This window comes from Marmota marmota, unplaced genomic scaffold (assembly GCF_001458135.2).
Source record: "Marmota marmota marmota unplaced genomic scaffold, marMar, whole genome shotgun sequence".
In the NCBI taxonomy this organism is placed as follows: Eukaryota; Metazoa; Chordata; class Mammalia; order Rodentia; family Sciuridae; genus Marmota; species Marmota marmota.
The window spans coordinates 428,270-443,315 of record NW_026000130.1 but is presented as its reverse complement, the minus strand read 5'-3'; the positions used below and the strand labels follow the sequence as shown (position 1 = coordinate 443,315).

The 15,046-nt window shown below is 43.6% G+C and overlaps 2 protein-coding genes across 4 annotated transcripts in view; one reads left to right on the top strand and one right to left on the bottom strand.

The window, feature by feature from the left end:
* Positions 1–1,193, bottom strand: part of Zmat5 (zinc finger matrin-type 5) — a 32,716-nt gene extending 31,523 nt beyond the window's left edge. Inside the window, exon 1 of one of the 3 annotated variants that reach the window (XM_015500201.2) lies at positions 1,072–1,193. The gene's annotated coding sequence lies outside the window, so the exon portion shown is untranslated. The remainder of the gene's footprint in view (positions 1–1,071) is intronic. The other 2 variants (XM_048784912.1, XM_015500202.2) reach the window with 2 other exon arrangements.
* Positions 1,194–1,462: 269 nt separating this feature from the next.
* On the top strand, positions 1,463–4,005 carry LOC107154580 (cytochrome b-c1 complex subunit 9). Its single transcript, XM_015500199.1, has 2 exons — positions 1,463–1,656; positions 3,746–4,005. Exons 1-2 carry the CDS (start codon positions 1,507–1,509, stop codon positions 3,788–3,790), a joined length of 195 nt encoding a protein of 64 aa, XP_015355685.1. The 5' UTR covers positions 1,463–1,506; the 3' UTR covers positions 3,791–4,005.
* Positions 4,006–15,046: the final 11,041 nt, after the last annotated feature.

Genomic DNA, 15,046 nt, shown 5'->3' with positions numbered 1-15,046 from the left:
TGTGACATCTCCACTTCCGATATAAACGGAATGTGGTTAAAGCAGAACATAAGATCATTCCCATTGATTTTTAAGTCATTTTGTGGTCAAAATTCCATTTCTCTTTCCTGCACACATCTGCCAGTTGTTCTGTCTGCCCTATTCCCTAAAGTAATAAAAAATCGGTTTCTCTAATCCACAACCTAATCTAAATCATCATCATCCTTCAACTGATCCCCAGAAATAATTTCCCCTCTTCATTCATTCTCCCTAGAGCATCCAGAACGATGACATTAAAATATGAATTAGATCTTGCAGCATTCTTGTTTAAAACCCTTCAATGGTTTATTAATGCAAGTAAGAAAAAAATAAGACTTCTTACCATGGGTTGCAAGGCTAAACTGAGCTGATTCCAGCCTATCTCTTCATAGTCTATCCTATTTTCTTTAAAACATCCCAGGACTGCAGTCACCCCAGGGCCTTTGCACCAACATTTTCCTGTGTGACCCTCTACTATAATCATTCAGGACTCTTGTCAACTGTCACCCTCGAGGCAGCCACCCAGGCAAAACTCCCACCACCACCACTACCTTAAACATCCATTCTCTTGTTTTTCAAAGCACTATTTTGTTAACTGTCCCCTCCCCATCTGCCTATACAAAGTAGATTGAGCGCCCCTAGCTCAGGGCCTTCTTCACGGCGGAAAACGTTTGAGAAATACACTTTACCCCCAAAGCCCTGTTCTTTCTACTCCAAAGAAGCTCTTTCTAGTCCCAGGTCGCCTGCATTCTTGGATTCGAAGCCCAGAAGTGAGAAGAGAAAGCGCATTCGAGTCCTTCCTTCCCCTGAGGCCAGGCTGAACAGCTCGGCCCCAAGACCCTAAGGACTTTTGCCAGCTCTGGGCCTGCACTTGGGGCAGGCAGTGGCGGAGAGACAGATGGGGTCCCGGAAGCTCAGTTCCCTTAGACTTTTTATCCCTCCCCATGCCAGGAAATGGCGGGACGCCCAGATTTAAACGCAAGAGCACGAGCCTTCTAGCTGGGGAAAGAGACTAACTAGATCTCGCCCCTCACGTCCAGCCAAAGAAGGTACCTCGCTCCGCGGGGCTGGACGGCTGCGGGCTCCTCCTCCAATGCCCTCGAGTCGCGCACTGCTTGATGGTATTCGTAGTCCTTCCTTGGGCCCACCCTTCCCAGAAAGCTTCGGGAAGTCAAGCCGAGACAGAGTGAGAGGAGGTGGGGAACACGAGGGCTTCTGGGAGTTGTAGTTTAAAATATTCAAGCATCAAGGAAGGACTGGGAAAAAAACTGGGTAATAAATATTATCAAATTTGGGCTATTGGGACCTGAATTTCATGAGATACTTTTTTCTCCTGTGCATGTTATTAGTTACCTCCAGGGTTCAAAACGACGAGTATGTCTATTCATAGGAACCACAAATCCCAGAAAGCGTTGCACGTGGAGGCCTTTGGAGAGCGAGGTCGGCCTCGGCGCAGGCGCGGTGGCTCAAGTTCGGCTGTGAGGAAACATGGCGGCCCCGGCGCTTACTGCGAAGTTGTATTCCCTGCTGTTCCGAAGGACTTCCACTTTCGCCCTCACCATCGCGGTGGGCGCTCTGTTCTTCGAGCGCGCCTTCGATCAAGGCGCGGACGCTATCTACGAGCACATCAACGAGGGGGTGAGGGCTTGAGCCATGCTGACCTTGGGTCCGCTGAGGGGTGACGGTGGGAGTGGAGGTGGGACGGGGCTCAGTCTGTCTTCAACTGGAGAAGGGCAAACCATAGGCATCTTTTGCCGAGAGACTGATATCCCCCCTCCCGGTTTGGTGGGAATCCTAAAACGATGAATGAAATCCATAGACCCCATTTTGCAGGGGTTGCAAGTGTTGATAATGCCCCACCTCACGTGCCCACACGTCCATTTGCAGGAAACTAAAACCAGGTTAGAGCGAAGGATTTACTAGGACCCCACCGTCAGTAAGTCAGTTGCAGTTCCGAGCTGGAACCCGGACCCTTGTCTCCTGAAGGTGTCAGTAGCAGATTGAAACAATCATGAAAAGGACATCTTAGACACCGTGGTTGACCTTTTAAAGATTGCTCTTTCAGTTCCCAAGGTGTTCCACGCCGGCAACGTGGTATTTATGACTAAAAGTAGGGCCTAGCTGGGGAGCAATATTGGCCATATTATATTCTTATATTGTGTGCGTGTACGAATATATAACAACAAATCACCATTATGTACAACAATAGTGCACTAACTTAAAAAAATGTGGAGAAAGAAAAAAAGAGTGGAGGCTAGGAAATAAAAGAGCCTATCTGGGAGTACTGGGCCTTGTCACTTAATAACGGTACTATTAAGTTGGACAAGTTACTTAACTTCTCTGAGCTTTAGTTTTATCTAAAATAGAGATCATAATAGTAACTACTTCAGGGAATATAGATCTAGTGTCACAGTGCCTGATAGGTGGTACCACTGAAAAACAGCATTTATTACTTTCCTAGAAAGTAAGGAAACAAGAAGGCAACCGCAACACCTTTTTAGATTTGCTGTGTACCAGATGCTGTGCTAGGTTCTGTGCATGTTTTATATCATCAAATTGTGACTGTACTGGAAAAGGCCTGGTGCAGATAGCCCTGTTCACCATTTCCCTGTGTTTTTAATTTGAGGCTGTATGCATCTACAGTCTAGGAAGGCTCTGTCCACCAATGCCAAACTGCCCAAGGCCAGGACAACTTCCTGCCCACATGAAAGTGTTGCTGCTGCCCCATCATTAAAAAAAAAAAAGAAAAGAAAAGAAAAGACTAATTTATTTCAATTATGGTTGGACACAATACTTTTATTTTATTTTTATGTGGTGCTGAGGATCAAACCCAGTGCCTGGCACATGCTAGGCAAGTGTTCTATTGTAAGCATTTCCATAGGTCATCCCCACTGATCTGGAAAGGCATCTAAGTATGCTGTCATAACCCACCTATTTTCCTGTACTTTTAAGAATGATAATCTCGGGGCTGGCGATGTGGCTCAAGCGGTAGCACGCTCGCCTGGCATGCGTGCGGCCCGGGTTCGATCCTCAGCACCACATACAAACAAAGATGTGTCCGCTGAAAACTAAAAAATAAATATTAAAAATTCTCTCTCTCTCTCAAAAAAACAAAAAACAATGATAATCTCAGTCATTTTAGGTTGAGTAAACAAAATTCAGTGTAAAACATTTGGGAACTGTGCATGTAGGACAGTAGTACCTGGGAGTCAAAGAATGGAGACATCTTTTAAGCTTTTTTTTTTTTTTTTTTTTTAAAAAAAACCCACGGATTGAACCCACAGCATTTAACCCACTGAGCCACGTGCCGAACCTTTTTTTATTTTTTATTTTGAGATAGGGTCTCGCTAAGTTGCTGAGGCTGGCTTTGAACTTGCAATCATCCTGCTTCAGCCTCCTGAGCCATTGGGATTACAGGCACGTGCCACCACACCTGGCTTCCAAGCTGTTTCTTAATAATTGTGTTCTTTGGAGCCATTCTCTTAATATGTGTTTCCATTTCCTGTAAAAGTAGGATTGTCCATTCCAGCTTCAAAGTATTTTATAAATATTTAGAATTGTGTGTCAAACCTAGTGTTGCTTCCATTCTGCCCACCACAGCTGTACATTTTTAATCAGACCATGATACTGGTTTCTCTCAAGTTTGTTTTAGTTGCTTAGTTTGTGGAGTAGTTGTAAAATGTGAGAGCACAGGTTACAGTTTATGGTTCTTGTCTTTTAAATGCAGAAACTTTGGAAACATATCAAGCACAAGTACGAGAACAAAGAGTAGTTTCTCACCTCCAAGGAAATGAAAGGACCAGATCCACCCACCAGCTGTTTGCCCAGAACTGAGGCCTCAGCCTGAAGATGATTCTCAAGTATTCTTCAGGGACCTCCGGTAGCTGTTGGCAAGAAATGGCTCCACCTGACAAACAGACTCTTTAACTTCTGCCGGGTTTGAAGTGTGTTTAGAGTCATCCGCAAATAAATGTAAATTGTCCTTGAGACCTGCTTCTGCACTGGGTGCTTTGTTTACCTGATCTTTACTTGTCAGTTAAAGCCCTTTGCAAATACCTAAAGGACAGACTCCACCACATACTCCGCCACGTGGAGTTTTCCATTAACTTCCAAAGAATTCTGGTTTTCAGGACAGCCTGAGTTGGAGATATTACCTTCAACATTGGCCTCAAAACTGTTAGTTACATTCTTAAGTCTCACAGAGGTGACCTTACTCTCTTGGCCATAGGAAGCACTGTGGCCTCTGGGGGAATAGAGATTGGCCTTGGGGCCTTTAGCCAAACCTGCCTCAGTCTTTAGTCTGCCTTCTGCCTTTTGCTGAATTTATTGGTAAGCTGCTGGGGCAGGGCCTCCTGTCAAAGTTCCACTGAGGAGTTCAATTTATTAGAATGCTTAGTTGGGTTTGAATTCCACTCCAGCAGTTCTAGCTGGGTGGACCAGTGGCACGCACTTGACCTTGCTGAACTTAAGTTTCCATATCTTTAAAATTAAGATAATACAAATACCTATTGCATGTGGGTTTTGTGAGTTTTAAAGTACTTTAATGCAGCTGGGGAAGTTATAGATGCTGGTAGTTGGAGGAAACTGCTTGCAGAGACAAGGTTGCTAAGGACTAGAAAAACCTGAGCATTCTGCTTGAAACCTGGAGCAATAGGAATGTAAGGAAGGGGAATTCAAGGAACATTATCTGGTCATTAATTCAAAAGTTTGGGTAGCCACTGTGCTAGCAGGAGGTTTTGGGAAAGTAGCACATGGGGCTTGAATTCCCACAGGGCAAGATAGTATAAATGCCATCCTACATGATTACAGACTGGGGCAAAGGTTGGGGAACAGTGCATTGTAACTGAGCCAAGGCCTGGAGGTGATAAGGCTGAGTCACTTAAGTCGGTATTGGAGGCAAAACAGGAAGTAGCAGGTTTGAAGGCACCATATTGAGGAATGGATTTACTTAAGCCTGGGAGGCTGAAGGTGATTGGAAGTGATCATTCAGGACCTGATGTGTCAGTGAAGATTCTGGATTTTGCAAAAATTAAACTGAAAATGGCTTAAGCAAGGGAGCAATAAGTTCTGTTTTATTAAAAACCTCACTCTGGTAGGGCGGGATGATTACATTGGAAGCAGGTGGGAGAGAAGCATCTACCTAGGAGGCCAATGCCCTGCTGTTAGTTAAAGCTCATGGCTATAAAGAGACCTTGAAAACTGAGCACTCTGGTTTGGGGTGGCAGTGGAGAACACTGAAAAGTGTAGAACTCCCTGTTTTTATATTTGGGAAACTGCTTGGCCTGGGAAGGAAAATGACTGACCTGGTAAATGTCTATCACCTTGAATCTAGAATGATTTAACCAGACAGAGCTAGATCATCCAGAATCTTCTCTGATGGAAGAACATTCAAATCTCCACCCATACAGAGGTAGAAGAGATCCTAGAAATATTTGTTCTACCTAAGGCATATTTTCATGAAGTATAGGCCTAGAGAAATTGTCCTGCCAAAGATGGTACAGCTCTGGGTTCAAATCAAGACCTGAAATAGAGCCTCGTCTAAGATTTCATTTCTTTATTTTCTGCAGCACAGGGGGTAAAACCCAGGGCCTCACACATGCTAGGCAAATGCTCCACCATTGAACTAATATCCTCAGCTCTAGTCTGACTTTTAAGAATGATTTCAGTACCAGCACTGTGGTGCAGGCCTGTAATCCCAGCAATTTTTGAGGCTGAGGCAGAAGAATTACAAGTTCGAGGTCAGCCTCAGCAACTTAAGAAGACCCTATCTCAAAATTTAAAAAGAGGTCTGGGGATGTAGCTCTATGGTAAGAGTGTTCCTTGGTTCAATCCCCTGTACCAAGAAAAATAAAAAGTGATTTTGGCATCATGTAGAGTATAATTCTGGACGTGGAAGATTGCCACTTTGCCCAAAGTGTCAGGCAGTGTGCTGGTAAAAAACAAAGCAATGAACATGTTTGAAGAGTTATCCTGTTATTCTACAGTAGGTAATGATGAGCTTTCAAGTGGGGCACATTCCCAGACTCAGCCCAACTAGCAAGTATATCCATAAGATGCCCCATTATTTGTCACCAGCATTTCTAGGCTACTGTAGTGTGTGTGCTCTTTCAATAAGAGATGAACACTAAAATTATAATTAACCCTGTTTTATGTATTGTCTTAGAAGAACCATGTCCTGCCAAAATTCAGGTCTACCTAGAAAGTTAAAACGTGACCTTTTTGGAAATAGGGTTTTTGCAGATGTAATAAGATGAGGTCATACCATTGGGATAGGCTTTCAATCCAATGACTGGTGTCCTTATATGAAAGCCACGTATGCCACAGGTATGGTAGTGCATGCCTGTAATCCCAGTGACTCAGGAGGCTGAGGCAGGAGAATCACAAGTTTGAGGTCAGCCTTGGCAACCCAAGAAGACCCTGTCTCAAAATAAAAAATAAAAAGGGCTGGGGCTATAATTCAGTGGTAAAACACCCCTGGGTTTAATCCCCAGTGCCAAAAGAAGAAAGAAAACAAAAAAGAAGGAAAAAATCACCTAAAGATACATCTAAATATGGAGATAGAGAAGGAATTACGCCACCTTTGGCCAAAGATTGTCAGCAAACACCGTGAGCAGGGAAAATGGCAAAGGAAGATTCTTGTCCTAAGACGTTGGAGGGAACATGGCCCTACTGACACCTTGATTTTAGACTTCTAGCCTCCAGAACTGTGAGATAATAAATTTCTATTGTTTTCAGTCACCTAGTTTGTGATAATTCATTACGGTAGCCCTAGGAAACCAGTACATCTATCAAATTGTTCAAACTAAAAAATAGTATTGTTGTGTTTGGTGGCCCAAGCCTATAATTCCAGTGACTTGGGAGTCTGAGGCAGGAAGATCACAAGTTTGAGACCAGCCTTAGCAGCTTAGTGAGGACCCAAAGCAACTTAATAAGACCCTATCTCAAAAAAAATTAAAGGTGTTGGGTATGTGGCTCAGCAGCAGAGCACCCCTGGGTTTCAATCACTGATGCCAAAAATAAAAATTCTATCTAACCTTATTGAGAACATGAACAAATAGCACTTACGTACCACTAGCAGGAGTGTATGACAAGTACCATCTTGCTGGAGGGTATTTTATTCATACATATTAATCTTTTTCCTTCCTTTCTATCAGGGATTGAACCACCGAGCCACATCCCCAGCACCACCCTTTTCTATTTTAATATTTTATTTAGAGATAGGGCCTCACTAAGTTGCTGAGGCTGCCCTTGAACTCTTTTTTGTTTTAAAGAGAGAGAGAGAATTTTTAATATTTATTTTATTTATTTATTTTTTTTTTAGTTTTCGGCAGACACAACATCTTTGTATGTGATGCTGAGGATCGAACCCGGGCCGCACACATGCCAGGCGAGCACACTACCGCTTGAGCCACATCCCCAGCCCTGCCCTTGAACTCATGATCCTCCTGCCTCCCAAGCTGCTAGGATTACAGGCGTTCACCACCCGGCTCAACCATACATATTAAATTTATTTTTATGTGGTGCTGAGAATCGAACCCAGTGCCTCACATGCTAGTGCTCTACCACTGAGCTACAACCACAGCCCCTGTACATATTAACCTTAATACACATATCTTTAACCCTAAAATTCCACTTCTGGCAAATTTCCCTCAACACACACAAAGTGCATATCCCCAGCTGTTCATCATAGTGTTGAGGGGAAATGCTATACCATTATTCCAAATGACAGCCATTTAAAACATGGGAGAAAAAGTCAACAAATATAGTAAAATACCAACTATCTTATTCCCTTCCGGCTACTATAACAAAATACCATATGCTGGGTTGCTTATAAACAACAGAAATTTATTTCTTATAGTTCCAGAGGCTGGAAGTTCAAGATCAAGGCACTAGCAGATTCAATGTCTGAGAAGGGCCAAAGTCTTATTGCATCTTCTCATTGTGTCTATATGGTAGAAGGGACAAGACAGCTCCCCAGGGCTTGTAGGAGCACTAATCATATTCAGGAGGGCTCTGCCCTCTTGATCTAATCATTTTCCAAGGGCCCCACCTCCTGATTGTACCACATTGTGGATTAGGTTTCAATATATGAATTTGGGGGATTCAGATTATAGCATCAACCTAACTAACCAAAGAAACAGTCTTCCACATCAGGAAGAAAAACACGATTAGGGCTGAGGGTGAGCTGGATATTAGAATGCTTGTATAGCATTCATGAAGCCTTGGGTTTGATCCCCAGGACTGTAAAAAGAAGAGAAAGCATGACTAACTCAATAGAAACTAGGCCAAATGAATAAAGAAATGAATAGATAGTCAATCAAGACAGGAACTACAAATGACCACAAACATGAAAAGATGCCCAGTTTTACTAAACACACACACACACACACAAAATGAAATACTATATTTTTATTGGCGCAGGCCTGTAACTACAGCTACTCAGGAGGCCAAGGCAGGAGGATCACAGGTTCAAGGCTGGCCCGAGCAACATAGCAAGATCCTGTCTCAAAATTAAATTTTTTATAAAAAGGGATGGGGATGTAACTCTGTGATAGCATGCATGAGGCCCTGTACAGCCAAAAATAAAGCACATTTTTTTTGCCCATCAGATTGACAAAGATGAAAAAGATGATCAACCCCAGTTTTTGGTGAAAGCGCTGCCCACGGACACTAGAACAATGGTTTGGGGAAGGGACTTCCACAATTTTATTTTTATTTTTTATGGTGGTGGGGATCAAACCTAAGGCCTCACACCTGCTAGGAAAATACTCTATGACTGAGCTATGTCCCAGTTTGCAATATATTCTTTCTTTTTGACTCTGAAATTTCACTTCTGGAAAACTATCCTCAGAATCACATATGTACATGCTCGCGCACTTGTGCGCGCACACACACATACACACACAAAGAGTCACGGGGGCATTGTTTGTAATTAAAAGAAAAAATAATGAAGTGGCTAACTAAAAAGTAGATTCACACCATAGAAATCTATATAGACATTAAAAAAATTGAGGTGATGGTAAAAAACGATTAAGTGGGAGGAAATCAAACTGTAAAATGGAGTGTTTAGTTGTTTAGTCCCATTTGTGTAAATCCATACACAGTGATAGGTGCACACAAAAAATTCTGTGATATGCACCAAACTTCACAGTGGTTAGCTCTCAGGATTTCAAGGGACTTTCACTTCATACAACAGATTTCTTTCTTTTCTTTTCCTCCCCCCTCCCTTTCTCTTTCTTTCTTTCTTTCTTTGTACTGGGGGTTGAACCCAAGGGTGCTGAACCACTGAGTTACATCCCCAGCCCTTTTTATTTTTTATTTTGAATTAGGGTCTCTAAGTTGCTGAGGTGGCCTCGAATTTATGACCCTCCCACTTCAGCCTCCTGAAGTGCTGGGATTATAGATGTATGCCAATATGTCTGGCAAGATATTTTTCCTGTGACAAGCAGATATTGATCTTCTAATTAGAAAATATTTTATAAAAATGAAAACAGATAAGTAAAAAATGATTTCATCAATCCCAGCAGCTCAGGAGGCTGAGGCAGGAGGATCGCAAGTTCAAAGCCAGCCTCAGCAAAAGCGAGGCACTAAGCAACTCAGTGAGATCCTGTCTCTAAATAAAATATAAAATAGGGCTGGGGTGTGAGTTCAGTGGTCTAGTGCCCCTGAGTTCAATCCCTGGTACCAAAAAAAAATTAGTCAAATGTTCACAGAATACTCAAGAGATATGGTTAAGTAGGGGAAAAAAAAAAAATGCTGCCTCAAAAGGAAAAAAAAAAAAACCAAGCCAGGTGTGGTGGCACATGCCTGTAATTCCAGCTGCTCTGGAAGCTGAGGCAGGAGGATTACAAGGCCCTAAGCAATTTAGCAAGACTCTACCTTAAAATACAAAATAACAAAGGCCTGGGGAGGACTGGTGATGTGGTTCAGTGGTTAAACACCCCTGGGTTCAATGCCCAGTACCAGGAAAAAGGGGGTGGTGGGGCTGGGGTGGTGGCTCAGTGGTAGAGCACTTGTCTAGCACGTGTGAGGCACTGGGTTTGATCATCAGCACCACATTAAAAAAAATAAATTAAATTATTGTGTCCATCTACAGTTTACAAAAAGGCCTGGGGATTTATGTAGCTCAATGGTAAACTACTGCTGAGTTCAATCCCTAGTACAAAAAAAGAAAAAAGAAAAAAATTTGAAATGCTTACACCAGATTGTTAACAGTAGTTAGCTTTGGGCAAGTCAGCTTTCTTTTCCATTGTATTTCTTCAATTTCTAGGTTTTCTGCATCAAGCATGTATTGTTTTTGTAGTGCTGAGTAAATAAGTTAAAAGGGAGCTGCCCCGAGAAAGAGCAAACACAGAACTGTGAAATGTGAGCCCCAACCCTGGCTCCAGGCCTGGAACCCCAGCTGCCTGGCTCAGGGTTCCCCTTCCTGAGATCCAGTGATGTCCTTGGGTGGCACCTCCAATGTGAGCTAGGCCTCCCCAGAGCTCCCTGGACAGGTCTGCCATGCAGGTAGGGAAGCAAGGATTAACACCCTCCTCCTCAGACTGGCACCAGGAAGCTGTTCATTACTAGAAAAAAGATCTGTCTCCCAGGCTCAGCCTGAGTCATTTCCTGGAGCCAAAAGCTGGGACAGTCTTTGAAGTTATAATGTCCCCAGCACCTCCTACCTGCTCCCCAGGGTAGGGGCATTATATAAACACGTGGATACCGTGAAAAGCAAGTTCCAGAAGGTCTCTGAAATCCTCTTCTGAGGAATTGGCCTCCTGTAGAGCTCTGTGTAAGCAGGATCACCCGCTCATGTCTCAGTCCCCAACTTTACTCATGTTCCAAAATACCTCTCCAGGGGCTAGGATTGTGGCTTAGCGGTAGAGCGCTCGCCTAGCACGAGTGCAACCCGGTTCGATTCTCAGCACCACATTAAAAAAATTAAAAAGGCATTGTGTTGTGTCCATCTACAAAAAAAAAAAAAAAAAAAAAAATTCTCTCTAAAAAAAAAAAAAAGAGTCTTACAAAATACCTCTCCAAACTGAGACTGTCACACAGTGATAGAGTGCTTGTCTAGCATGTGCGAGGCCCTGGTTCCATTCCCAGTGCTGCAAAACAACAACAACAGAACTCTCTTCAAATTTGTGAAAACCGGGCTGGGGATATAGCTCTGTTGATAGAGTGCTTGGCTTGCATGCACAAGGCCCTGGGTTCAACCCTAGCACTGCACCCAAAAAAAAGTTTGTAAAAGCCATTCATTCATACATTAATTCAGCTGGTACATCTTTATTGAACGCCTATTCTACCTGGCACTGTTCTAGGTTTCTGCTCTCTTAGAGCTTACATTCTGGTAGGGGAGACAAGAAAATAAGAATTTTAGTAAATGTCAGAGCTATGAAGAAAATAAAACTGAGTAATGTAAGGAGGGATCAGGTTTGAAAAGCAACATTAGATGGTAGTCAGGAACGAGTTCTCCATAGAGATGAGATTTGAATAGAAATCTCCACTGGGCAGAAGATGAAGAATAGGCACATTCTGGGCTAGGATTGTGGCTCAGTGGTAGAGCGCTCACCTCGAACGGGCGGAACCCGGGTTCAATCCTCAGCACCACATAAAAATAAAGGCATTGTGTTGTGTCCATCTATACCTAGAAAATAAATATGAAAAAAAAAAGAATAGGCACATTCTGAGAAAAAAGAACAGAATGTGCCAAGGACCTGAGGTGGGCATGAGCTTGTAGTCCCTGAACCAAAAGAAACAAAGGAGTCATAAAGAGGTTCAGGAATTGTGCAGTCTTGTAGGTCAAGCTAAAAGAGTTTGGATTTTATTTTAAGGAAAATGGGCAGGCCCTCGGGCTAGGGTTGTGGCTCAGTGGTAGAGCACTTGCTTGGCATGTGTGAGGCACTGGGTTCAATTCTCAGCACCACACATAAATAAATAAATAAATAAAATATAGGCTCATTGATAACTAAAAACATATATATTTAAAAGAGAAGTAGAAAGGACAGCCCTTGGAGGGTTTGGTTTTTTTTTTTTTTCCCCCAACAACTAACATACGAGTTCAGTCATTGTACAAGTGCTTTGCACTTTACCTATCATTTAGTTTGAACAATAATTCAAAAGATCATATTATTCATCCCACTGAATATTGTAGTGTAAAGAGCACTGATTTTAGAATGGACAGTCCTGAGTTAGAATCCTCAAAATTCACTGGCTGTGTGAACACAGGCAGGTGGCTTACCCTCTCTGAGCCTGTTTCCTTATCTGTAAAAAAAGTGATAGTGCACAATGGCAGCTATGATGCTTGTTATTTCTGGAGACCCTTGTTATTTCTGTCATCTGGGAGGGGTATCAAAGGGAGTAGGTAAACTCTGTACAGTAAGTTTCCACCCAGATACCTGCTTAAGTAATCCAGTCAGAGGTTACCCTGGAAACTTCTGGAATTTTGGGGATGCCTGTCAAGACCCAAAACTTTTTGGCTCTTGGGTTATCCTGGCAGATCAAAGAAAGAAGGCAGACAGGCCCAGGCCTTGGAACATTTTTAGGCTTGTACACCGCTCACATCTTGAGATTGTCCTGGGGAGACACAGGATGCTCCATATTCACAGCCTGGGCTCCTGGGAGATGGATTCTGAGCTCGGGGTCGGTGTGCAGTAAGCTTGGTAGGCAGCGCTCTTACATTGTGTAAGGGAAGGGAGAGAGGGAGAGGCAGAGGGCAGTGTCAGACAGAGGCCTCAGGAGACCCTGAAAGTCTTTAAAGCCCCCATGGGAGGTCTCACTGGAGGCTGCCGTCCAGGAAGCCAGCTGACCAGGGCAGCTCGGCCAGTCCCTAAGGGGGCTGAGGCCAGCCTGCAGGCTCCACCTCCAGCATTGGGGTGATAAATCCTTCATCCCAAGGGAGCATGGGCAACAGATCTGACCATCTGCCACACCTCCTCACTCCCTCCACATCTTTCTTAGGCCCACATCATGCGTCAACCTGCATCTGCTTTCTGAGCATTTCTGAGTGAAGCCTGTCCTTGTCCTGGAGAGGAGGAGCAGCAGACTGGACTGAATGGAGCGTCGGCAGTAAGCATGGGCTGTGGCCCTGCGGGGAGCCCACCATGCCAGGGGGGGGGCCTGAGGTGCACGGAACCAGCATCGAGGCAATCCAGGGTGCCCGACATGTCACCCCGTGGCATTGCAGCTGGGACAGTGTGGGACACCTATTCCACACAGCCCTGCAGCCCTGAACCTCCAAACATCCACCATCTATGGGACCTCAACCTCCTGGGGAGCTGGGATTGCAGGCCAGCAGCAAAACAGCTGGCTGGGGCTGGGGCTCAGTGGTAGAGCACTTGCCCAGCACATGTGAGGCGCTGGGTTCGATTCTCAGTACCACATAGAAATAAATGAATGAAATAAAGTTTCATCAACAACTAAAAAGACTATTAAAAATTTTTAAAAAAAGAAAGAAAAAGAAAACTGAAGTGAGACAGACCTGAATGGAAGTTCAGACTCAACAGTTAACCAATAGCATCAGTTCTTTTCCAAGCCCTATTTAGCATAAATTTGGACCAATAGCGTTGACCCAGTTGCTATATAAACCCGTAGACTAGCCCATTCTAGCAGCAACCCCATCAGGTGCCCCCTGACCTTTCGAGAGTTCTGTCTCCTTTCTTCCCACATGAATAAATCCCACTCTTTTGTACTCAGTCTTTCAGGTCCATGATTTTTTTTTTTTTTTTTTTTGCAAGACAAGAAGCTGGAAGGAAGATGGTGTGAGCTTCTGGGGTCTGCTGCACCCCTGCCATTCAGAGTTGTGACATGTGCCTCTATAGTAGTGGAGAAGAATCTGGCTGCAACTCTTGGAGCCGACAATGGCAGGCATTCCCTGCCTTGTTGAGCAACTAAACTACAACAGGCTTTCTCTGCTGCAGAGTCCTGAAGCTTATGCAGATCCCACCCGCCAGCAGAAGAGAAGAATCTAGATTCAATTTAAACTCCGGTTACACAAAATGTGGGAAATAAAGGCAACAAGATATATTTTGACTTATTAAATTCCCCAATGTTTTTGTTTGTTTGTTTGTTGGGGTACCAGGGTTTGAACTCGACCACTGAGCCCCATCCCTGGTCCTATTTTGTGTTTTATTTAGAGACAGGGTACAGGGTCTCACTGAGTTGCTTAGGGCCTCACTTTTGCTGAGGCTGGTTTTAAACTCAGCCTCAGCCTCCCGAGCTGCTGGGATGACAGACGTGCACCACCACTGCTGACTTATTTTGTTTTTTTAATGAGTATAATGCCCATGTGAGCAAAGATATGGGAGACTGTCTCAAATCTCTGGCACTGGAAAACCCATTCAACATTGGCAATCTCTCCCTCTGGAGGTGGCCCACATTCTCCCTTGAATATGTATCTACCTTCCTGAATAAACCTGTCTATGCCTCTGGGGGAAAAAAAAATTTAGCCCTGTAATTTTTTAGTGGTACAGGCCTGTAATTCCAGTTTCTAGGAAGGCTGAAGCAGGAGGATCACAAGTTCAAGGGCATCTGGAGCAACTTAGTGAGATCCAGTCTCTAAATAAATAAGGGCCGGGATGGAACTCAATGGTAGAGCCTTTGTCTGGCATGTGTGAGGCCCTGGCTTCCATCCGCAGCACCGCCACAGGAAAAAAAAATTGACCCCACAATTCTATTTCTAAGAATTTAAATTTATCCTGAGAAAATATAATCATGGATGTGGCCAAATACGTAGCCGGGAGGCTCTTCATTGTTGTCTTATAGCAAATAATTAGAAACAACCTAAATGTACAACACTTACAGCATGGTACAATAGAAAGCGGGCAAGTCATTAACAAGATGTAGAGGAGAACTGGGAAAAATGTCCCCAGTCTGATTAACTGAATAAATGATGATAATTGCATGTGTAGTGTGATCCCATTTTTGCAGAACACCAATGTGTATATTCCTTTTTTTTTTTTTTTCCAAACAGTGCTGGAAAGATAAGCACTCTAATCCTAACAGTGACTATTTCTATATGGTGGGATTATCAGTGTTTTTTTTT